The 25,744-nt window shown below is 46.0% G+C and overlaps 1 protein-coding gene across 1 annotated transcript in view; it reads right to left on the reverse strand.

Moving 5' to 3' along the window:
- Window positions 1-25,744, reverse strand: part of ADAM12 (ADAM metallopeptidase domain 12) — a 414,517-nt gene that overhangs the window by 93,528 nt on the left and 295,245 nt on the right. Inside the window, exons 6-10 of the mRNA XM_055424409.2 lie at window positions 24,623-24,803; window positions 17,206-17,271; window positions 16,026-16,097; window positions 5,609-5,778; window positions 1,347-1,431 (exon numbers count right to left, since the gene is read on the reverse strand). Coding sequence (XP_055280384.2) covers window positions 1,347-1,431; window positions 5,609-5,778; window positions 16,026-16,097; window positions 17,206-17,271; window positions 24,623-24,803 — 574 coding nt within the window. The remainder of the gene's footprint in view (window positions 1-1,346; window positions 1,432-5,608; window positions 5,779-16,025; window positions 16,098-17,205; window positions 17,272-24,622; window positions 24,804-25,744) is intronic.

Genomic DNA, 25,744 nt, shown 5'->3' on the forward strand with positions numbered 1-25,744 from the left:
ATGCTTATATCTTTCCTTTTCTCCTTTGCTTTTCGCTTCTCTTCTTTTCACAGCTATTTGTAAGGCCTCCTCAGACAGCCATTTTGCTTTTTTGCATTTCTTTTCCATGGGGATGGTCTTGGTCCCTGTCTCCTGTACAATGTCACGAACCTCTGTCCAGAGTTCATCAGGCACTCTATCAGATCTAGTCCCTTAAATCTATTTCTCACTTCCACTGTATAATCATAAGGGATTACAATCAAATATTCACAAATGTTCTGTTTGAAAAATGTGGAGGAATGCACGGTTTCTTGGAAGGGCAAGGCTCTGCTTGTTTAACAGAGGGGGTGGGGTGGTCTTGGAGGACACTCCCTGTCTGAGGGTCGGTGTGAAGGGGACACCACATTGTTCCATCGGGGACTGTAACCACATGGGATGAGAGTCTTCCCTTTAGTTACCCGACGAAGGGGAGCCCATCGAAGTTATCTCCCTGTTACATTTGGAAGGAACAAGTCTCCAAATGTCTCCCCGTTTTATTTCCTTTTACAAACATATATAGCTCTTATATGACAAAGTGATCCTTGTAAAGCAATAAACCTAGGTCTCTGCCTTCCAAGAATAAGGTTAGTATAAAGACAAATTGGACCCCGGCAAGGAGGTATGTCAAGCATTTGCAGCGGTAAACAGTTAAAAACCTCAGACGTTTGGCTATTGGGTCTGGAGGCAGAACCATCAGAAAACCATTCTAACGGTAATATCTGGTGAGACCACAGTCCATCCCAGAAGCTAAGTGATGAGAGCAACCTCAGTGCCCTGGTTCATCCCAGGGCTGGGAGGATTTCTTGGTTGGAGGCAGTTGGACCAAAATCCCACTTGAAACTTTACTTCCATAAATGGTGTAGATTGGCTTCCACTGAACTATTTTTACACACTCACCTTTCCTATGTGCAGCTCAGTGTGTTTTTTTATACAGTCCCTAGAATACTGTTGGGTAGAGAAGATCATAAGCAGAAATAGGGTAGAAATATATCTAAGCTGACTCCTTAGAAAAGATCCTGATGCTGTGAAAGAATGAAGCAAAAGGAGAAGAGGGTGGCAGAGGATGAGATGGTTAGATAGCATCATTGACTCAAGGGACAGGAACTTGAGCAAACTCCAGGAGATAGTGAAGGACAGGGAAGCCTGGCATGCTGTAGTCCACGGGGTCACGAAGAATCAGACATGACTTAGTGACTGAACAACAGTGATATCCAAGGAGCATTAAAGAAAAAGGATCTAATTTTACAATGTCTGATAGATTTCCTGGAAAATCATCAAGAGAATTAGGTCTGGACATTGCTGCCGACTTCTCCATGCCCTTGGCTTACCATGACGATCCCCCCGGACTGTTCTGCTGTGCACATACTCATGATGGGTGCCATGCCGATGGTGGTCCCTTGGAAATAAACTCCACTAGGAATAAAAGAAAGGACTCTCTTAAATCAATATAGAGAAGTTTTCTAACATTTGAAATTATGCTGGACACTCCTGCATTCCAAAAGCAGAAAAACTGCAAAAGCATATATAAAGATTAAAACTAACACAACATTTTAAATCAACTATATTCCAATTTAAAAAAGAGGGAATAGTTGCATGAGAGTATGTTTGCACGTGCTTTTTATCTTTGATTCTTCTAGAAATGTGTGTTCCAATTGCATCATCATCCCATAATCTGTTAAGATTTCTGTTTTCAAGACGGGGCAACAACCAGCCATGACTTGTATATTTATAATTTGTAACCTGTCTGTCTCCTAGTGAACTGGGGGCAGGTGCTCCTTTTAAACAGTAGCTGCTGATGCTAGGGCTGAAAAGAGTCATGGAGAGAGAATCACTACTAACAAATGAAACGCACTAGGTGCTTTACTTGATTCTCTGCTGCTGTTGCTCTCCTGGGTGGCGCTGCTGCTGCTGCGTTACTGGGTTACAATTAGGCCAGAAACCCAAACTTTTCCAAAATGTCCTGCTAATATGGCTTGCAAAAATAAAAACAGCAGAAAAATGATTGACCCTTGGGAGTGAGTGCAGAAGCACTCAGAAAGCCTTAGCACCTCAGAGGAAGCTTCTGGAAGGAGACTTCATGGCTCTGGAGAAGGTTTTCCTCACATGGAATCTTAGTCGATAAGTAATGACATCATGGCCTGTTTAATGCAATGCTATTAATTCTAACTTAGTGCATTAAAAATTAATTGAATAGCTGAGGTCTGGAAGCAACCTAAACATCCATTGACAGAGGAATGGATAAAGATGTGGTACGTGTACACAATGGAATATTACTCAGTCATTAAAAAGAATGAAATAATGCCATCTGCAGCAACATGATGGGCCTAGAGATTGTCACACTGAGTGAAGAGAGTCAGAGGAGAAATATGGTATGACATTCCTTATCTGTGGCATCCAATAGCAAATGATACAAATGAATCTGCTTACAGACTTAGAGAAAAATTTATGGTTGCTGGAGGGAAGGAAGGGGTCTTGGGATAGTCAGGGAGTTTGGGATGGATATGTACCCACTGCTATATTTAAAATGGGTCACAACAAGGAATTACTGTACAGCACACAGAACTCTGTTCAATGTCATGCGGCAGCCTGGATGGGAGCAGAGTTTGGGGGAGAATGGATACATGTGTATGTATGGCTGAGTCCCTTTGCTGTCCATCTGAAAGTATCACACGTTGTTAACTGTGTTAACAAAATAAAATACAAAATAAAAAGTTAAAAAATAAAATTATTCCTTATTTACCTAAAATTCAAATTCAATAGAATATCCTATATTTTATGTGGGAACCCTAACATAACAACGTTGCCTGTTTAATGAAGATATGCCCCACCACAATCCTCCATACCTTCTTTCTGTGTCCTGCCCCCTTTTCTGCTCCATTCTGCCTCATTCCAGAAAAATAATCAAACACTGTATTTGCTGAATCGCCTTTAAGTGAAACAAATAAACGGCCATGTTTTCTTGGCCATGTACACATACAGATACTACACACATTATTTGAAGTTATACATTTTGGCAGTGCTCATTGGACAAAGAGGATAAGTTTAGGCAAAATAAAACTCCATCTATGTATGTGCATATCCAATCATCCAGCCAGCCAGCCAGCCATCCTACGGCACTCCTGTTCTCAGCCGTAGGGACCGTGGCTTTATATTTACATCCATATAGACCATTTTAACAGATACAATTAAGCATATATATAAATAGTAAAGTTATATAAGAGGCTAATTTATTTCCAGATGTTCAAATTGGACAGGCTCCATTTGGGGGAAGAAATCAAATCAAAACACTCTGACTCTACTTTTAGCAGTTCGGGATTAATCGATGCATAAAATATGAGGCAACCGCAAATATCCAGGGGTGGGGGGAAAAATACAACCCTGAGAAATGGCCAAAGTCAATTATCGGGGAATGCCAACAACCTCAGTTCAGACGAAGGCCTTGTCTAAAGTGAGCATAGGACAGGGCTGCTTTTCAACTTCCTATAAATGTTCAGGAAGCTAGATCCAATGTGTGTGACAGGAAAGTGTCTCGGACCACAGAGCTTTCAATTCAGTGATATGAGCTACATGAGAACAGAGTCATGGCATAAATTGGGACTTCTCTGGTGGCCAAGTGGCTAAGACTCCGTGGTCCCAAGGCAGGGGGCTCAGGTTTGGTCCCTGGTTAGGGAACTAGATCCTGCACGCCTAAGACCTGGCACCAGCAAACAAATAAGTAAATACTTAAAAAAAATGGTATAAGCTGTTTAAAAATTTTAATAAAAAGTTCTTCAGTTTAGGAAAAAAATCTACTCCGTACAATCTTAGATATGATGTCTTTTGCTTGATATAAAGGAGTCTGTAATATGTTACCAATGGACTATGTTAAAGGCATGCTTTTCCTTATTTTCTCCTCTTCATAGTACTGATCACGCTCTGAAATATTCTTGTTTATTATTATCTCCTCCCAGTAGGGGCTTCCCTGGTGGCTCAGATGATAAAGAATCTGCCTGCAATGCTGAAGACCTGGGTTCGATCCCTGGGTCAGGAAGATCCCCTGGAGAAGGGAATGGAAATCCACTACATGATTCTTGCCAGGAGAATTGCATGGACAGAGGAGCCTAGTGGCCTACAGCCCATGGTGTCACAAAGAGTTGGACACTACTGAGTGACTAACACTTTCACTTTTCCCTGTAGATGGGAGATTCCCAAGAACAGGGAGGTTTACTGTGTGGATCACTGTTACATTTGAAGCCCCGAAAAGATGTTTTGTTCCTAATTTGTGCTCAACACACATTGATTAAACAATAGAACACACGGTTTATCTTTGACATGCTGGTATTGTCTAATCTAGAAAACCAAGAGAAACAGCAAAACAGGAGAAGGAATAAAAGTTTTCTTTCTTCAGGCGGCCGACAGGGTCACTCTAACGTACTGCCTTCAGACCTCGCATGACTACTTTCCACTAATACTGGCAGAAAATGAGCTTCTTAAAAAATATACTATCAGGACAACTTTATATTAAGACTAAGCCTAGAGGGAGAGATAAACTGGGAGTTTGGGGTTGACATACACACACCACTGGATTTATTATAAAACAGATAACTAACAAGGACTCTGCTCTATACTCTGTAATAACCTAAATGTGAAAGGAATTAGAAATGGAATGGATACATGTATATCTATAACTCTTGCCTGGAAAATTCCATGGATGGAGGAGCCTGGTAGGCTAGAGTCTTCAGGGTTGCAACGAGCTGGACACGACTGAGTGACTTCTCTTTCTTTCATCTATAACTGAATCACTTTGCTGCATAGTTGAAACTAATACAACATTGTTAATCAACTGTACTCCAATATAAAATAAAAAAGCAAAGAAATGAAAAGATCAATAAGGAAATAAATAAAAATACGAGAGAAAAACATTAAGAAAGAAAAGTATTTATGAATATCAAAGTATTGGTGGTGGTTGAGTAGCTAAGGCGTGTCCCACTCTTTCGACTCCATAGACTATAGCCTGCCAGGCTCCTCTGGCTATGGGATTCTCCAGGCAAGAATACTGGAGTGGTTGCCATTTCCTTCTCCAGGGGATCTTCCCAACCTAGGGCTCAAACCCAGGTCTTCTGCACTATAGGCAGATTCTTTACCAACTGAGCGGTGAGGGAAGCCCCCAGTTATATATATATATATAACTTGTGACTTCCCTGGTGGTCCAGTGGTTAAGACTCTGCATACTTCCACTGCAGAGGGAGCAGATTCGATCCCTGATCAGGGAACTAAGATGCCATATGCCCTGTGGTGCTCATTCCCCCACCCACACTCAAAAAAGACAAAGCCTAGAAAAAGTTGCATAGAGTAAATGACTAAGACATCTGCTTGAGGGATACGTTTCCCAGGGTATGCAAAGAAAGACTTTTTCAGCAGCCCCCAATTTCAGCTGAGATGGCCTCCCTCCAGTCAGTGGGGGCTGAGAAGCCCACTTTGAGCCTGGTCCAGCGAGTGTATTCTGAAGAACAGGTGCAGTTCACTGACTGTCAGGAGAGGCTAAGAGGAGGGCAGGTGTGCTGGGGGCACGCTTTGATCTTAAGCAAAGGAGAGACAGCAGACACCTTACCTGATGAGCTGTGCATTGTCATGGGATTTGCGAGGCAGAAGCTTCATCTTTCTCCAGTCCAGAAACTCATGCAGGCTCGTGAACGGGTCCTGACTTATGGAGCACTTGTCGATGTCGTTCCACACCTCCACGCCCACCAACACGATGCGAATGTTCAGTGGTCGGTAAAACTGAGGGCGACAGAAGACAGGTGTCCCGGGATCACTTTAACGAGAACTTGCAATGCCACGTAGAACAGATGTGCAATTTCTGAACCTTGTTGACGTGATATGGAAAATCTCTCTGTGCTCCCTTGTTCCCGTGGCATTGGAGTTGAAGGAATATTTTCAGTGACCGATGCAAAGTGATGTGCCAACTGGGTTCGCAGAAGGGGTGGACTGATTAGATGTTAGAGTTAACCAGCCTTTTTTATGTCTCCGAGGTGGCACAGTAGTGAAGAACCTGCCTACCACTGCAGGAGACACAAGACACTTGATTTTGATCCCTGGGTCGGGAAGATCCCCGGGTCGGGAAGATCCCCTGGAGAAGGAAATGGCAACCCACTCCAGTATTCTTGCCTGGGAAATCCCATGGACAGAGGAGTCTGGTGGGCTACAGTCCATGGGATCGCAAAGAGTTGGACGCAACTGAGCATGCACACCTTAACTGTAGGGAAGCATACATTTCAACCAATTCATTGGTGATTATAAATGGGCATATAGATGTGTTATTGCTAATGTAACGTAGTTACATTACAGCTAAAGACTGCTAGCTCATATCTACTGCAAGAAAAACAGTGAGTTAGGATCATTCAGACACTCTGCCAAGTGCAGCAATTTGTTCCTTTTAAGCAAAATGTTCTACCTATGAGTTACAGAAAATGAATCTGTGTTGTTCTCAGCAAAGACTTAGACTTGGCCAACGCTATCATATTCTGTCCCCTGTAAATGACCTAGTAGGTTTTAACTAAATGAATAGATCAATATCTCTCAGGATGATAAAGGCAGACACAGAATTAGTCTTCAGGAACTTTGAGGAGCATTTTTTCCCACAGGTCAGACTTTAGTTCACCAACAGCACCATGGGAAAGACCTCGTAAAGGAAATTCCTCATTCCTTCTGGCACACAAATGGCATCTTGCTTTTCCATCCCCCATCTTTCTGTGTCCTGACTTCAACCAACAGCCCATTCTCCACAAACAGGTCATCTTGGGTCAGAAGCAGGCAGAGCAACTGTTACAATGGCTAAGGGAGAGTTTTGAGCCAGATGAGCTTATTGGGGCAGGATGAGTGGTCAGAGTGGGGCCTTCCCAGGTGGCGCAGGGGTAAAGAATGTGCCTGCCAATTCAGGAGACACAAGAGATGCAGGTTCAGTTGCTGGGCTGGGAAGATCCCCTGGGGGAGGAAATGTCAACCCACCCCAGTATTCTTTTTTTTTTTTTTTTTTAATGAAAACACTGAAACTTTAATTGGATCAGAATCATACCTGTCAGGAACCTGGGCAGTGTACTCTTCTGTATAGCACAGTTACTTCTGAGGGGGTACTTTCCAAGCCATCTAAGTGTTCCAGCTATCCCTGACTGGCTACAGAGATGTTCCAAGCACTGTCACACTAGCGTCAGTATCTGTGCATGCTCAGATTTCTGGTTTCGTGCCACTATTTCCTCAGTTCAGTTCAGTCATTCAGTCGTGTCTGACTCTTTGCGACCCCATGAACCACAGCACGCCAGGCCTCCCTGTCCATCACCAACTCCCGGAGTTCACTCAAACTCATGTCCACAGAGTCGGTGATGCCATCCAGCCATCTCATTCTCTGTCGTCCCCTTCTCCTCCCACCCCCAACCTTTCCCAGCATCAGAGTCTTTTCCAGTGAGTCAACTCGTCGCATGAGGTGGCCAAAGTATTGGAGTTTCAGCTTTAGCATCAGGCCCTCCAGTGAACACCCAGGATTGATCTCCTTTAGAATGAACTGGTTGGATCTCCTTGCAGTCCAAGGGACTCTCAAGAGTCTCCTCCAACACCACAGTTCAAAAGCATCAATTCTTCAGTGATCAGCTTTCTTCACAGTCCAACTCTCACATCCATACATGACCACGGGAAAAAGCATTGCCTTGACTAGACGGACCTTGGTTGGCAAAGTAATGTCTCTGCTTTTTAATATGCTCTCTAGGTTGGTCATAACTACCACGCCCTTATATCCCAGGAGGTTTCACAGCCAGAAGGTAACTTGCCCCTCCCCACCCCACCATACCCTGGAAAAGCCTGGAGTGCCTTCTCAAGCTCCTTCTTCTTCTGCCTTCTTCTGAAGGCAGTCAAAATGTTGAAGCTCTTTTGGAGTTCTTCCTTCTTTCCGTTGCTCGTCTTGTTCTTCTCAAGCAGCTTGGTGATCCGGGTCATCTTTGATGCTGGGAAATCCTCTCCTTGGTCCACAATCTTTCCCATGATCTTAAGGTACCGCTTGGGCCACTTCCTGTTGGTCTCCTTCACACTGACCGGTTGTCCTGGGTTGGGACGATCCCCTGGAGAAGGGAAAGGCAACCCACTCCAGTATTCTGGCCTGGAGAATTCCATGGACGGAGGAGCCTGGCGGGCTATAGTCCCTGGGATCTCAAAGAGTCAGCACACACAGCAGTCACGGAAGAGGTAAGAACTTCCCATGGTCCACACCTGTCTTGCTACTCCTCTGGGCATCACACAGACACAGAGGTGGCTCTGTGCTCGGAGGTCCAGGGGGTCAGGAAGTGGGAATCACCTGGCTGGCTGTACTCCAGGTAGCCAAGGAGAAAGAGGTGGCTGGTGACGTCAGTCGAAGTTAGGCTCCAGATAGGAGCAGGTCCTGTTCTTAGTTGCTGGAAGCCTCTGAGCCAATAAGGAACAAAAATCACAGAAGCACATCTGATAGTTAAGCCCCATTCCAGCGCGCTGAGCTCAAAGGCCATAAACTCCACGAGGCTGAGCGCTGACCCCGGGTTCTGACCCATGAGAGCAGCCTCATCTTTTCCCTTGCTGATCTTCATCCCTCGCTCCCCACCAGTCATCTGGTGAGCATTAGGTTAGCAGAAGAATGTGGCCGAAGCACAAACTACATCACAGAGGATAAACGGATCGCAGCGGTCCAACTTGGTTTCAAGCAGATAACAATTATGGGCATTACATTAATAAGTTAATGAGACAATTATACGACCCAAAACAAGCCCAACAGCTTGTTTTTAATCAAGAGTTGCTTGGCTTGTGGTATCCACTCGCAAGCTCCCAGCCCAGGCTTCCCAGGAAAAACTAAGTTCCTGGCCTCCTTGGGAACTCTGCACACGTGTGCCTGGCTGTGACACTCTGCTGGAGAGCTTACACTTTCAGCTGTGTTTCAGAGAAATGAAACGGAGACCAGAAGGCGGAAACACAGGCCATCAGCCACCCATGTCCACACCAGCCTGCTATGAGACATTCGGGGGCACGTGCCCGTGTGGGCTGTAGGGCTGTCATCCGTGCAGGGGACACTTTGCTTGCCTCTGGAGAGTGTCGTATTGAAGTGGTCACTAAGGTCTGTCAAGATCCAACTCTGTTTCTCAGAGTTAGCTCTGGGGCTGACTAGGCGGGGTCTTTTCATGGTAACAATGGGTTGTAGTTTTCATCTATTGTTGTGGCTGTTCAGTCACTTGTCTCACTCTTTGTGACCTCATGGACTGCAGCATGCCAGGCCTCCCTATCCTCCACTGTTTCCCAGAGTTTGCTCAAATTCATGTCCACTGAGTCAGTGATGCTGTCTGACCACCTCATCCTCCGCCACCCCCTTCTCCTTTTGCCTTCAATCTTTCCCAGCATCAGGGTCTTTTCCAGTAAGTCGGCTCTTCAATTCAGGTGGCCAAAGCATTGGAGCTTCAGCTTCAGCATCAGTCCTTCTAAAGAATATTCAGGACTGATTTCCTTTAGGATTGACTGGTTTGATCCTACTGTCCAAGGGACTCTCAAGAGTCTTCCAACACCCAGCACCAACAATTCAAAAGCATCAACTTAAATTCTAAAAATATGATGCTGTTAAAGTGCTGCATTCAATATGCCAGCAAATTTGGAAAGCTCAGCAGTGGCCACAGGACTAGAAAAGGTCAGTTTTCATTACAATACCAAAGAAGGGCGATGCCAAAAAATGTTCCAGCTATTCAATTCAGTTCAGTTCAGTCACTCAATCGTGTCCGACTTTTCGTGACCCCATGAATCACAGCATGCCAGGCCTCAACTCCCGAAGTTTACCCAAACTCATGTCCGTTGAGTTGGTGATGCCATCCAACCATCTCATTCTCTGTCGTCCCCTTCTCCTCCTGCCCCCAATCGCTCTCAGTGTCAGGGTCTTTTCTAGTGAGTCAACTCTTCGCATGAGGTGGCCAAAGTATTGGAGTTTCAGCTTCAGCATCAGTCCTTCCAATGAACACCCAGGACTGATCTCCTTTAGGATGGACTGGTTGGATCTCCTTGCAGTCCAAGGGACTCTCAAGAGTCTTCTCCAGCACCACAGTTCAAAAGCATCAATTCTTCAGCACTCAGCTTTCTTTATAGTCCAACTCTCACATCCATACATGACCACTGGAAAAAACATAGCCTTGACTAGACGGACCTTTGTTGGCGAAGTAATGTCTCTGCTTTCGAATATGCGACTAGGTTGGTCATACCTTTCCTTCCAAGGAGTAAGCGTCTTTTCCTTTCATGGCTGCAATCACCATCTGCAGTGATTCTGGAGCCCCAGAAAATAAAGTCTGACACTGTTTCCCCATCTATTTGCCATGAAGCGATGGGACCAGATGCCATGATCTTAGTTTTCTGAATGTTGAAATTTAAGCCAACTTTTTCACTCTCCTCTTTCACTTTCATCAAGAGGCTTTTGAGTTCCTCTTCACTTTCTGCCATAAGGGTGGTGTCATCTGCATATCTGAGGTTATTGGTATTTCTCCCGGCAATCTTGATTCCATCTTGTGCTTCTTCCAGTTCAGCATTCCTCATGATGTACTCCGCATATAGGTTAAATAAGCAGGGAGACAATACACAACCTTGATGTACTCCTTTTCCTATTTGGAACCAGTCTGTTGTTCCATGTCCAGTTCTAACTGTTGCTTCCTGACCTGCATACAGGTTTCTCAAGAGGCAGGTCAGGTGGTCTGGGATTCCCATCTCTTTCAGAATTTTCCACAGTTTCTCGTGATCCACACAGTCAAAGGCTTTGGCATAGTCAATAAAGCAGAAATAGATGTTTCTCTGGAACTCTCTTGCTTTTTCAACGATCCAGCGGATGTTGGCAATTTGATCTCTAGTGCCTCTGCTTTTTCTAAAACCAACTTTTACATCTGGAAGTTCATGGTTCACGTATTGCTGAAGCCTGGCTTGGAGAATTTTGAGCATGACTTTACTAGCGTGTGAGATGAGTGCAATTGTGCGGTAGTTTGAGCATTCTTTGGCATTGCCTTTCTTTGGGATTGGAATGAAGACTGACCTTTTCCAGTCCTGTGGCCACTGCTGAGTTTTCCAAATTTGCTGGCATATTGAATGCAGCATTATCACAGCATCATCTTTCAGGGTTTGAAATAGCTCAATTGGAATTCCATCACCTCCACTAACTTTGTTCGTAGTGATGCTTTCTAAGGCCCACTTGACTTCACATTCCAAGATGTCTGGCTGTAGGTTCCAGCTATTAGTCCTCTCAAATTACATCCTTTGACCAAATTCCGTATCTAGAAGCATATAATAGAGCCCTTCCTCTCTAAAACTAGTGCTACCAGTGAACTGTCTCACACACACATGCTGAACTTGCATCGTGTCTTCACACAGAATCCCTCAGCTGCCTGTTGGGATGCTCTTCCCAGACTGCAGGTGGCTTCCCATTGGTTCTTCCTAATAAGAGTGGTCAGAGCTAACACTTAGGAGCATTCCCTATGCCCTAGGCATGGTGCCAAAAACTTTCCACGTGCTCTCTTAGCCCTCATAGCACTCTGTGAGTTAAGAACTATTGTTTCCATGTCACTGTCAAGGACGTTGAGACATGGAGGAGGTGAACCACTCCAGCCGTGACTGGCATCGCTGGAGTTTAAACACAGGCAGGCCGGTGCCCAGGTGTTAAAAACCGCTCAGTAACCCAGCCAGGTAAAGGGGAGTGCTCAGACTCCCTTCCAAGATGATCCACTGTGACCCCAGGCCCAGCAAGAAGCACATGCAGAGTGTAACAGCTGCCTATGACTCCCAGAATGTACGTGGCCAGGGTCCAAGACCAGCTAAATCGATTCACCCATGAACCCAGCAGCGACAAGCACCCGCTTGGCTCTCGCTGCATGCCCAGCTTGGCACTGGCCCCAAGCACAACGTTTAGGATACCCTTGACCTTGACTCCCAAATGCTCAGGGGTCAGCCAGATGCTCGAGGCAGGGGACTCTTAGCCATTATTACAGGAAAATCTAATCCACCGAACTACCCAGGAGGGTGCAGACAGGAAGTTCAGGGGATGCTGGACTTGATGGCTCCAAGAAGGCTTTCGAGAAGTAGACCTGAGAACACACGGGTAGGATCACAGGGCTGTGCGCTGGGCTCCACCACAGGGGCGAGCATCCTGCGGGCAACTGGCCTGGGAGGGGTGGGGACAAGGACTCACACAAGGGGGCAAACACCTGACATTAAATGCACGCAAGATGAGCCAGTCCCTGAGAAGCAGGGCACAGAGGTGCAGCCGGCAAAGACAGGCAGTTGGTGCTAACGTCATCACGAGAAAGTAGGACAGACAGGAGGGAGGGGCAAAGGGGGCGATGACGCCATCTGGCAGCCACACAGCCCGCTGGCCCCACCCTGCAGTGTAACTGGGGCCTGGGGAACATCTTCCTTCCCAGGTGAGGGGTGTGTCTGCCAGTTCCAGCACCAGACACATTTTCTGCATTCCGACTCAGGGGAACTGCCTGCATTGTTCCGAATGTCGCCTCTGTCCCTAAATCACTTCTCGGACTCTCGGTCTGGGACGTCCTTTCCCTCTTCCCTTTGAGCCAACACAGCCAGCCAAGTAGTTATTACTTAAGAATAGCTAAGAAGAGCCAAGATTTCTGCAAATGAGGAAGTTGCCACTGGAACGGTCATTGTTTTTTTAAGCCAAGATGCTCCCACTTGTAGTTGCAAAACTACATTTGGAACGCTCGCTACAGCCCAGAGCCCATCAGTTAGCAGACCTGGGTGCACAGTGCATCCGATGGAGCTGGGTTACCCCGTGGGTCTTCAGGGTCTGCTGGGGACAGACACATACATGTGCTCAGTCATTCAGCTCTCTGCTTGCTAGAAACACAAGAACAGGCGTGCTGGTTAACGCCCCTGAGTCTGTCAGGACTTTTCTCAGATATGTGGTTCTCTAAATACCAGGGCAGGTTATTAACAACCCCCCAGTTGCTCATTCCTGCTTCTGCAAACTGAAGCAAGAAATAATACAGAATACTATGTAAAGAAATACAAATATGGAAGACCAAGCATATCACTTTAAAACAGGATTTCAGCAACGACCAGCTCAAGTTTAATGTTGTTCATGGTTTCTGTTTACTTCCAAGGCTTAAGAAGTTCTTGAATTCTTTGTTTCCTGGTTCTGCCTCATTGGAGGCATCTGGAATGTACTCACCCGAGGCCCCACCCAGGCCAATCAAACCAGAGTCCCTGGACTGGGACTTGGAATCAGCATTTTGAAAGCAAAGATGCAGACACACATTCACATAGACAAACAAACCTTGCGAGGACTCTAATGCCCAGCCCGGGCCAGAACCAGGCCTGACTTCTATTGTTCAGTCTCTAAGTCGTGTCTGAGTCTTTGCGACCGCATGGACTACAGAGCACACCAGGCTTCCCTGTCCTTCACTATCTCCTGGAGTTTGCGCAAACTCACTTCCACTGAGTCAGTGATGTTATCCAACCATCTCATCTTCTGCCACCCTCTTCTCCTCTTGCCCTCAATCATTCCCAGCAGGGTCTTTTCCAATGAGTCGGCTCTTCACATCAGGTGGCCAAAATGTGAAGCTTTGAGTCACGCTGTGCAGGGCCACCCAAGATGGATGGGTCATGGTGGAGAGTTCTGATGCCTATGATCTCTGGCATAACCTCTGGGATCCATCCTTCCCTCCCTGCAAGAAGGACTGGCCATATACAAAAATTCTCCTACATCCACTTTACTTGGGGATCAAGTAAATTTTCAAAAATGAGTTATTCAAGCAAGCATGGGCTGCCTGGGAGTCTGACCTGCCTAAAAGTTCTTGTGGATGCGGATGGTATTATTCTATGATCCCAGGATGCCAACAGCCATCTGTGTTCTTCCTGGTTTCAGAAAGTTCCTTCCAGCCACAGCCACTCTCTGAGCACCAAGCCTTTATTTCCGACTGCTCAGGGTACCCCGGGAGACCCCGTTCTCGCTTCTTTGGGCACAAAGCCTTGTCTGCCTCTCATCCCGAACTTGTGCTCGTTTGGACCCCAGCTCTTCTCAGCCTCTGCTTCTGCTTGGTCAGGGCCGGCTGGGATCCGCAGAAAGTGGGTAGAAACAAGGCCAGAAACTCCTGCGGAGGTGGGGGGTCACAGAGGCCAGGGCTCACCCTTGGTCCTGCCTTTTAATGCTGCTCGAACATGTGCTGATTACTTAACCAGCCTCTGCAAACCTCAGCTTCCTCTGCTATAAAAATGGGAATACCGGTGTCTACCTGGAGGTGTCTGAAAAGCACTGAGACCCTGGCATGTAGAAATTTCTTGGTACACTTATCAGATACCCTCCTTCAAGTGTCTCTGAATTCCCACTTCCCCAGACCCAGGTCAGATCTTCACGATTTCTATACAACAGAAGCCCACCAGCCCTCTTTGGTGACTCCATCCTCCACTCTAACTGCAGGCACCACTGTGTGTGACCCTGTGTGTCTCCTCTGCTTAAAAACATTCTCCTGGCTTACCACTGACAGCAGAATAAAATCCCAGTAGAGCTGAGATGGCTTCGCTGAGCACCCAGGGCTCTGACCAGTGAATCCCTGCAGCTTCCTCTCCTCCTGCCCTAACTGTGCATGGACATACATCCATCTTACACATGCACACACACACACACTCACGTATGTGCTTGTGTGCACACACACCCCTACCACTTAGGTAGACGGAGTTACTTGCATGCCCAGACGCGTGGGGAGCAAGCCAGCTGAATGCTCCTGGTGAAACGGTACTCGCTTTTCAAAATCGCCTTGCTGCGAAGCCTCCCTGACCTCTAGGAAGATGTAAGCGGTTCTCTTCTGCAGCCCCACAGCACCTGATTGACAGCATCCACCCAGTTCCCATCATGCCGGACCACACCAAGTGGCTTATGGGTCTGCTTCCTTACAAAGCTGTGACCCCCCTGAGCAGATGGACCCCATCTGATGCATTCTGGATTCCTGATGCACGGTGCTCAGTTCTGCCCATAAGGCCTCGTAGAATGGAGTTGGATTTCGAGAAGGGCTTTTGCTTTCAAGTTTTCAGAAAACTTTGAAAAGTCAATTTGAATATAATAGGATTGCTTGGAAATATAGCTACTGTGAAGCATCTTCAAACTGCTACGCGTAAACTGTGAGCATTTCAGAGAATCCCCGCCAGGAGAGCTTCAGTGATGAGCCGGGGACGCTTTCCGGTTCCCGCTGTGCTCAGAGGCAGGAGACAGACTTACTGCTGAGTATAATGGTCGTGTTCAGACAGGGGCTGCCAGCCACGTAGCACATGGGAGCCACCTGGGAGCCTACAAAGCCCGATGTCCAGCCCCCACCCCTCCTTTGAAAGCAAGGCCTTTGAAAGCTTCTGGGCAACTCCAGCGGCTCTGGGCTGAAAGCCCTCAGCGCCAATGAGCCGAGGCTAGCTCTCAGAGTGTGTTGCCAAAGGCGGCTGGCACAGTGGTTTCACCTTGCGAACAGCTCATGGAAGGAGCGTTGGTGAGCAAATACGCCTGGGCCAGACCAGACTTTCAGGATCTTGTCCAACGCTGAAGTCACCTTTCAAAGGTGAGCTCCCTCCTGAGTTCACAGTGAAGAATTTTCCAGCAGCAGATTGAGCTGAAAGCCAACTGCTGCATCCCAGGACTGTGAAGCCTGTGGGTCCCTTATCGATGAGAGCCGACCCTCAGGCAGCTGTGGGACCTGCCCAGAGAGACCTGGGGAGTGGCCTGCTGGGCGCTTTCAAGAGGGTCACATGTGCCATCTGGTTCAGGATCCAGCTAGGGAGACCAGGATGGGAGGAGATGGATCCCAAGGCCACCGTGGTCCAGACAGCGTGGGGGCATCTCCTGAGGCTACTCCAAGCCCTGGGGGTCTTCAGAGGAAGGGAAAGTCGGGTACCAGAGGCAGAAGCCAGCCTTCCCAAGTCAGATGGGGTGTGTTTCATTCCCTCCACCTCATTCCCGAACGTTTACACGATGTGAGTGATTTAATTACCCCCAAAGAACTTACCTTGTCAACGTGATTAGCGATCTCTATTAATCGCTGCTTGACTTTTTCCAGATCTTTTCCTTGCCTCTGAAACTTAATAATTTTAAATGTCAGCATTAATAACGGTAAGACCATCAATCAAATCTCATCTTCTCGGCTCCTGGAAATGTGAAGTCTTGGGCTTTGCAACCCTCTAGGGCCCTCCCTGGTTTATGGTGAAGTGAGCTCCCATTCTGCCGAGTAATTTCCCTGTCCAGGGACTTTCTGAAACTCCCTGAAACTCACCCAAGCCAAGTGCTCATAAGACAGTAACTTTTGTGATTTTTTTCCAGCCTCATAAATGATGGAGGCAGTGACATGTTTTGGCAAAGAGAAAACAGACAACCAGAAAGCAGCCCAAAGCCATTCTTCATATCATCGACTTGATTTGAACTTCCTCCGAAATTTCTTTTATATTTGTTTTTAAAAATTAAAGAGTGAAAGTAATAGAAGCTCATGGCAGCAAGTCAAACAATACAGAGAATGGATAAAAGTTAATAAATTCCCCCTTCTCCTCTCTAATCTGACCTTCCAGACTGGGAACAGTTTCCTGAGAAATTGTCAAATCTGTTTCATTCATATGTGTTGAGCCAGCTTGGGAGAGAATGTCACCTAATTCATGATAGGTAGTAGAGGCAAGAAATGAACACAGAGAAGATAATCTAAAAAAAAAAGAGCTAATTAAAAATTAATGTAAAGAAACAAACTAGCAGGGGATAAAGTCTGACTTCACAAGGTGGGGTTTTTCTGCTGTGTTTCCACAGCCTTCATTCATTCATTCATTTTGGTTTAACATATTGGAAATTTTTTAAATTAAACTTTTCCCCAAAGTGTTTTAGAATGCATTCTAAAACCATCTGCTATTTCCCACAAATAATTCTCCCAGTTTGGAGAGCTGAGCTACTATGGCAGCTCTGTAGTCCTTGTGGATATTTTTTCCTGCAGTCCTTGCTAATATTTTGTAATAGCAGATACATTTTTAATGTTTTATACCTTATAAGATCAGGGAGCCATTTTTTTCCCATGGGTTGTTTACAATGCTCTTAAGGCCTCATAGAAAATGAAGTTAACTAAAGCATGTAATAATTCGCTAAACATCTTCTTTTCCCTGTGGTGGCTGTTTTTTTTTTTAATCAACCAAGAAATTTCAAAAAGTTCTTACCTCTCGGTTATCGGCAACGATAACGAGCTCTACGTACTTGGTCATCTTGAGGGTCTCTCTTTTTTGCTGCCAAAAGTAAACATGGATTTAATTCCCTGGAGGTCTCTCTGGGGCTTTCAGCACACTGCCAACATCTCTCTACGGAAGCGTCAGAACTAAAGGGACACCCCACCCCTACCAACAACACTGGCTCCACACCTCTGTTCTACCTAGGAGTTTACCTTTGACCCCAACAACTTCTGTAAAACCACTGCGACATGAGCCATCAGTTTCCATTCCCATCTGGGAAGTCCCTAAAAAGGAATCTAACCTTTGCGCTGGATCACTGATTTTAGGATCAGAACATGCTGAAATCACCATTAAACAAAACACACTCATAAACAAGTAACTCTGGGACAGAAGCCAATGGCCGTTCATTTCAGGCTGGATGTAGCACATGTCAACATCACCATAGACAACGATGGAATTCAGGGTTTCACCGGTGTTCCCTTTGCCTTTGTGGTCTGGTTTTGTGACGTGAGAAAAGCAGAGGAGAAAAGCTTTGCTCGCGTCACAAAATCGGAGGAGAATGTATTTTAAGCCGGAACTGCCCTTCTGGGGAAAAACTGAGTAGTCCGGGCCAGAAGGCTGATTTCTTGCGGCTGATCATTGAAAAATCTGGTTAGATGCAAAGGAAAAATGGGGAAGAACTGAGCCAGGCGGTATTAGGAGGAAAACCAGAAAGGAACAAAAGAAACCGGACAGACAGAGACAACGCTGGAACACGCCACGAGAGAAAGGTGATCGGGGAAGAGTGCGGTAGCGAGAAGGGCCTTGTTTGTCAAGGGGCAGGGCTGAGGAAGAGGCGGACGGCCCAAGCACGGACTCCCTTCCCATCAAAGGCAGCCTCTGAAGTGGGTGACATTTTAATCACGTTTCCTCAAAAAACACTCACACTCTTCCACGAATTACTGGGAGAATCCCAAAGGCATTTTTCGGAGGATAAAAAAAGAGAGCAATTCATGGAGGGTGGTCTCAAAAAGCCAACATTAAAAGCAAAAAATAAAGCCTTCTGTTTTTGCAATAAAATGGAGTCAGAGGAAATGGGGGTTGAACAGGTCTGGCTCCCCATCACTGATATCGCTGCTTTATGAGTTAACTACACTCTGCTTAACCTTGAAAACTTGCATGTTACAACCAGGCTTTCAGACAAAAGCAAAAATGACCAAGGTCTGCTCTGAATCAGCTTTCCAGTCACATAACCCTGAGGGAAACATCTTTTATAAAACAAATCCCCATCAGTGCAGGATCTTCCAAACAGATTTTTACAGGAAAAATGTGTTTGTATCATAGCAGTGTTCCTCCTTGCTGCCCAGCTATGCTGATTCATGAATTCTGATATCTCTGAAGAAATCTCAGGGCTTCCCTGGTGACTAAGATGGTAAAGAATCTGCTTGTCAATGCAGGAGACCCAGGTTTGATCCCTGGGTCAGGAAGATCCCCTGGAGGAGGGCATGGCAACCCACTCCAGTATTCTGGCCTGGAGAATCCCATGGACAGAGGAGCCTGGAGGGCTACAGTCCATGGGGTCACAAAGAGCTGGACATGACTGAGAGACTGACAGTTTTACTTTCACTTCAAAGAAATCTGGAAACCTTATGGAGGGAGGAAAAGAAAAGAACCATGAAAGGTATAATTTCTCATACTTTAACAACATTACAAGGAAAAAAGTTCAGCTTAGTAACTATATGTTGTAGGCATGTTTTATGGTGACCACTCCTTACACACAAAGGGAAAATGACTAGCCCCCGTGTCGCCCACTGGTCTACCCAAAATGAGACACCGTCTTAAAGGGGTTCCTCCTTCCCGAGGGGTGGAAAGCAGAAGCCTCTTCCCCCCAAAATTCCCTGATTTGCCATTCGCAGACTCATCTTACAGAAGAAAATGCAGCTCTGTTAAAGAAGAAATAAATTAACCTCCCATCGAAAAACTCATGGAGAGAGCCCTGGTTGCTCAGATGTTTACACCTTGCAGACTGCAAAGGGGTGAAATGAACGGCCAGGGGACAGTTCCAAATGGCCTTGGATCATCATTTAGAAAATACACAATTCCAGATAATGAAAACAAACACATGAGCCCAATTTTCCTGTCTCTGCAGTTTTCAGAGAAGTCCACATTTTCTCATGAATGCAGAGAATTGCAAGCTCAGAGAGACGCCTAACCACATAATAATAAAAAGCCACAGGGGAGTGGCCGGCTCATGGCCGCAGAGGTTCCTTTTCCACCAGCTGCACACACAGAGAGGCTTAAATTACCTCCACATGATTCCCACCTATCTGGGCTATCCAGTTAAAAAATCATATTCAAAATGTTTGATATGCAGAGCAACATTTGAAACCGGTTGCTTGATGGAATTTTCATTTGAGTGGGGGTAGGGGGGAGATTGAGGAAACAAACACCCTTCCCCAAACAGGTAAGAACATGAGCCTCTGAGAATGGCCCAACCATTTCTGCTCCAAGGTTGGAGGCATTTTTTGAGTCTTGCTCAAGTGGGAAGCTGTTCCCTGGCCTCTCAAAGTTGTCACAGTCAAGTTCTCAGGAAGAATGGCCCCCACACATTTTCACAACAAGAACTCTGGCTCTGGGAACTCAACTTGAGTCCAAAAAAACAAGCTGAGATTAGGGGGCAATAAATTCTCAATGCAACTCTCTCTTCCTACGGGCCAGACCCCTGAAATAACCTATCTGGGAGGAGGGATGACAAGAGCACAAGTCCTGAGGCTGGGAGAGCTTGCAGGCTTGTAGCAGCAGGCAGGATGGCTATTGTCCAGTGAGCGAGGGCAGGGCGTGGATGAGATGCGGCCAAGGATGGGGACAGAGGAAGGGTCCAGAGTGAGGAGGCTGACCGGTAACCTAACTGTCCGAGACAATGGGGCTCCCTTGGAGGTGAGGTTCTTTACATATCACCCTGGCTGATGGGAGGAGAATGGATTTTAGGGGGACAGTGGTGGAAGTGGGGGAGCAGATGACCACTGGTGACAGTTTGAGGCAGTAAAAAGATGGAGCCAGGCAAACAGATTCAAGTTGGATATTTTAACCAAACAACAACAACAATAAAATAACAACAGATCTAGGACCGTCTGCAAAGATGGCAAGTTTAGCAAATTTGGTGACTCAAAAGTTTGATTTATCTCCTTCTTAGTGAAGAAAGAGCATTGTTGACTCAAGCCAGACTCCATGCCTTGTCTCTAAGGCCACTTACTGAGTATTTATGAGCTGAGCCCTGTCTCGGCTGTGAAAGGTCATCTCTACCACCCTTACCAATGATTTGCATGGGGATGAAGCATCCAGATCATATCTGCATGGAATACAGCCTGGGAGGACTGGCTAATGTACAGGCTGCAGAACCAGCAAGCAAATGAGACAAACGCTGGAAGAACGGACTGAGTCTGAGGTACTGAATGCTAACGGGCACAAACGCAAAGCATCGAAATTGAGTCCAAAACGCCCGTGGCACAAGGGAGAGCTAGGATTTATTTTTCTAGAGCGTTAATCGATTCAAGACTCAACAGGAATCCACATCTGAAGATTTTGGAACCTTGGTTCTCACTGAGAGATGCTCAGAGCTCAGGGCTAAGGAAGGAATAGCAGGGCTGGCTGTTTTGTTATCCACCAAGATTTAACAATAAGCAAAGCAGTAAGGGCACTTGGTATGGCCTCTTAGAGGAGGTATTGAGGTGGGAGTGGTTATAGTGAAAAGAAAGTGAAAGTCGCTCAGTCGCGTCCAACTCTTTGAGACCCCGTGGATCATACAGTCTACAGAATTCTCTAAGCCAGAATACTGGAGTGGGCAGCCTTTCCCGTCTCCAGGGGATCTTCCCAACCCAGGGATCAAACCCAGGTCTCCCACATTGCAGGCAGATTCTTTACCAGCTGAGCCACAGGGAAGCCCAAGAATACTGGAGTGGGTAGCTTATCTTTTCTCCAGCGATCTTCCCAAACCAGGAATTGAACCGGGGTCTTCTGCATTGCAGGCGGATTCTTTACCAACTGAGCTGTCAGGGACGTGGTTACAGCAGAGAGAAATTAAATATGCTTGCTCTAATTAACAAGTTTTCCAGCAATTCTGGTTAGTTCCTGATATTCAACTGTTACTAGACTCTACAGATAATCCATTCTACTGTTAATACCACCCCCACGACCACCACTACTGTGGCTTCTATTAGACCAGTATGACAGCCTGTCTAGAAGACCCAGAGCAACAGCCCTGGTTCATTTCAGATGGGCGGCGTTTGCGGAAGCCCCACAGGGTCTCCCTGACAGGCTGAGCTATTTGCACTCAATAGACCAGCGCACATTGCTATTTTAGAGAAGGCAATGACTTCTACACGTGACTCACAATGATCCATCCTAGTGGAGGGGAACAATAGCACAGATAATCCCCAGGGAGGATAATTCAACAACAATTTACATCTGCCTTCGGGATGTATTCTGTGATTTGCTCCAGTAGCAGATTTACAGCCTTCACCTTCCTTAGAGACTGCTCAGGCTGGTGTTAAAATTCGTTTGCATTTTTGAATGACCAGCTGATGGAGGGGGAGGGTGAAGTCCCAGGAGGGCTGAGTGGCCAGGGCTCTACGGATTGGGTGTAAAAACCTGCAGAGGATGGAACTGGAGAGGAAGGCCCCTGACTGCAGGCACCCTTCCAGAAGCAACTTGGGTTTTCACTAAAATTTAACAGAGAGCCTTGTAAAAATGACAAACAATAGCTCAAGCTGATATTATAGCCGGTGAATACCCCGAGTGCAGATTTATTCCCGCTGCTCCTTGAAGAAAAATGCACACATCTGCAGAAAAATCTCAGCCTGCAAGCCAGTCTTTGCAATAGTTAACATTTAGTAGGGGCAGAAAAGCGCTAGGAAAACGCAAATGCATTTGCTGCAGTGCATAAACCAGAGGAGTCAGCCAAAGTTACATTGATTTTTGAGTATAAGATAAAGGCAGTGTTAAGTCTGGCATGCAAGCGGCACGGAACTCGAGTATACTTTCTTTTCAAGTTTACCAAATGGTCTCATATACAATTCCAGCTCTCACATATTCCACTTATTTGAAAATTATTTTTGGTATTGTTTTCATGATACAGATGTGCTTTCCGTCAAAGACATGTTCCCTTCCGTGAAAACAATCACACCACTTTCCAGACAGAAGTACTGAGAGTGGTGACTAAGTGCACATGATAGCCCCCCCTTCCGATTTAAAGGTTCATTTATGCTTCCATATGCGTTATTAACAAAACACCATTGTTATTCAGGTTTTCTCGATCTCTCTACAAGTCCAAATGACTGGAAATTACTGTGCCAATCACAGGTCTAGAGCGCCGGAAGCTTAGTTAAAGAATTAAAATACGGCTGGCCAGGACCGACCAGGCATGCACTTGTAAATGAAACGGCAAACATATCCGAGTGCCGTTTAAACTGTCAAGTTATAAATCTCACAAGGTGGATAACGTGTGTTCAGTGAGGTACTCAAAGCAAGGCACCTCGAAAACAAAATGCAAATATTCTACCTGTTTATGACTGTGAAGGCTACAGTCTCATCACATCTTATCTGAGGTCTGGAATCAAAGGCGAGAGCCTTTGAAACGTAAAGCAAACATGCCCTGGGAGCACAGAGGCTGGTCTCTGTGACTCCATCTCTTAACTCAGTCCCTCTAAAAGGGGTGGGGGGAGGAGAAGGAAGATTCTCTGAGCTGCTACTGCTGGTGATGTGAGTGCTGCTGCTGCTGCTGCTAAGTCACTTCAGTCGTGTCCGACTCTGTGTGACCCCATAGATGGAAGCCCACCAGGCTCCCCCCTCCCTGGGATTCTCCAGGCAAGAACACTGGAGTGGGTTGCCATTTCCTTCTCCAATGTGTGACACTGGAAAGTGAAAAGTGAAAGTGAAGTCACTCAGTTGTGTCCGACCCTCAAGCCCTATTCCTGGAGGTTGAGATCTTAGCTTCCCTGGTGAGTGTCAGTGTCAAGGTCAGCCATAGTGCCTGACACAGGGTGATGGGGAAAAACAAGGAAAAAAGAGACTGCAAGCACCTGCTGTAGAAACCCTCTATTAACAAAGAGAGGATGTTAGGGTCACACGAGCAGAATCAGACTGAAAAGAACGAAGGCAAAATTAAAATGAAAAGTCCTGAAGTGGTTCAGTTAAGAGCATGTTAGGGGAACACCACCTAGCCAAAACTAATGGGAAATTTTTAAGAAGAAGAAATCATTTAGGATAATGTTTACTGTTTGGAGAAAATGATTGGGAATACAAAGAGGCACAATTTTCATGAAGCTTTGAGTGGTAACCAGTATAACACTCAAAGTCAGGCAAGATGAAGAGTGTTAGTGGAGCCTTGAAAACCTGTCAAAGTCAGGGGAGACTCAGAGTGTTAATTGCTAAGTGATAAGTTGTGCTTATCAAGTGTAAGCACAAGTGACATCATATGAACGAATTCTGGATTTCTTGTCAACAGAGGAAGGGGAAAGACAGAGATGAGAAATCAGCAAATCACTGATAACTTCCTATCGGGTTGTGCACCTTTGAATTCGGGGCCTCCAGCCAGACGGGGCTACCCTTACTCTTTTTGTGAGTTTGGTGGTGGTCTGTGGAGCCCCTGTGTCACTGGTGTAAAAGGGTCAGGCAGCCTTTCAGGGTGGAGGTTCCCTGGTGCTGCACCAGCGGTGACCTCTTGGCCTGGAGGCAGATTGTGCTCCCAACTCCATTGGGCAACCTCTGTCCCCAGCTCTACCGCAGAAGGGAAGACCCGTGATGAGCAGATCCGGGGCCAGGTGACCCGAAAACAGACACCTAGAGGGAGAAGTGGGACGCCCAGACGACCCCCTAGCGTGGACTAGGGGTAAACGTCACACATTCTCAGCCATACTGCTGGGCCAAGACCTAGTTCACCCAGGGCAGACGAGTGGGCAGTGGCAGGGGATTCTTCCCAAATTCTAAAGAAGACCCTACTATAAAACAGACTGGCCACTGAGAAACCTCTATACTGTCCTTCTCCTCCCGTAGAATGAGGGCGGCCTGAGAGTGTGGAGGATCTGGTCCAGTCCTGTGTTCCACGGAGGGGTGTAATGGCAGGGCGGACTTCTGGGCCAAGCCCAAAGGTTATCACTGGAGACAGTGAACGGTGATTTTCAGTCCTCTGAGCCCAACACTACCTAGCACAGGTCAGTGAGTTTGACCCTGACATTTGCAATACAATGATGGAGATTTCAGTATCTGATTATGTTCTGCCCACCTCAAATCAACCACCTCCAGATAAAGTAGGTAACTCTATCCCTCAGACACAAATGGTAAAATTTCTCCAGATGGCCTAGCGGTGGGTGTCCCTAGTTGAAGCCCCCCTGCCCCCCCATCTCCAGAGATGTAATGTGGGGTTTTCTCCTACCCTTCTTGTCTGGGTCTGGGAGGCCAGTGGGAGCATGTCATGCACAGTAAGGCCCGATGTATTTGATCCACACGATCCCCAGGTGCCTGGCAAGTTTTCCACTGGGAAGAGTTTGTATCTGTTGGTTGCATTTTTCATTGGCTCCAAAATATAGGTGTTATTTTCAAATGTAATGAGTCCCCTGTTGAAAAAGAAAGAAGAAAAATTGCATAAGTTTTAAGGGCAGTTTCTTATATATGGCTAAAACCCAGTTCTTAATGACAAAGAATAAAAAAAAGAAATACCAATGTATTTATATTCCTGGGTCTGAATTGGAAAGGGCATTGCTGTGCCATATGCTTGCATTGACTTAGTTTTGCAAATATTTCGGAAGACAGGTCTGAGAAGTTTTTCGTTTCAAATATTTTATGGTAAAGAATAGACTGTTTATTCTTTATGCCTTTCATTTGTTTTTTACTTCTCAAGGAAACATTGCTGGGAAGAAGAGTTGAGACAAAAGATGTTTCATCTGCTTAGAGAGTAATTAGATCTAAAGTAACAGACATGATTCAGAAGGGAAATCTTTATTATTATTTTTTTTAAGGAAAATTCCTACATCTGAATTATTCATTCTGATCAACAAAATTGAAAGAATTCTGATATAAGTTTGAATATAAACTTATGCTTTTTTTAAACTTATGGTTAGGCTTCTCTGGTAGCTCAGATAGTAAAGAATTTGCCTGCAGTGTAGGAGAAATGGGTTCAATTCCTTGGTTGGGGAACATCCCTTGGAGAAGGGAATGGCTGCCCACTCCAGTATGCTTGCTTGGAGAATTTTATAGACAGAGGAGCCTAATGGGCTACAGTTCATGGGATCATAGAGTTGGACATGACTGAGTAACCAACACACACGGTTACCAAAGGAGGGGAAGGGATAAAGTAGGAGCTTGAGATAAACAGATAAGAACTACTATATACAGTACAGACAAACAACCAGGTCCTACTGTACAGCAGAGGGAACTATATTCACTATCTTATAATAACCTCTAATGGAAAAGCATCTGTTATACATATAAAACTGAGTCACTTTGCTGGACACAAGAAACTAATGCAACAAGGCTATGGTTTTTCCAGTGGTCATGT

The sequence above is a fragment of the Moschus berezovskii genome, chromosome 12 (genome assembly GCF_049115385.1).
Source record: "Moschus berezovskii isolate FMDL1 chromosome 12, NW_MosBer_1.0, whole genome shotgun sequence".
Classification (NCBI taxonomy): Eukaryota; Metazoa; Chordata; class Mammalia; order Artiodactyla; family Moschidae; genus Moschus; species Moschus berezovskii.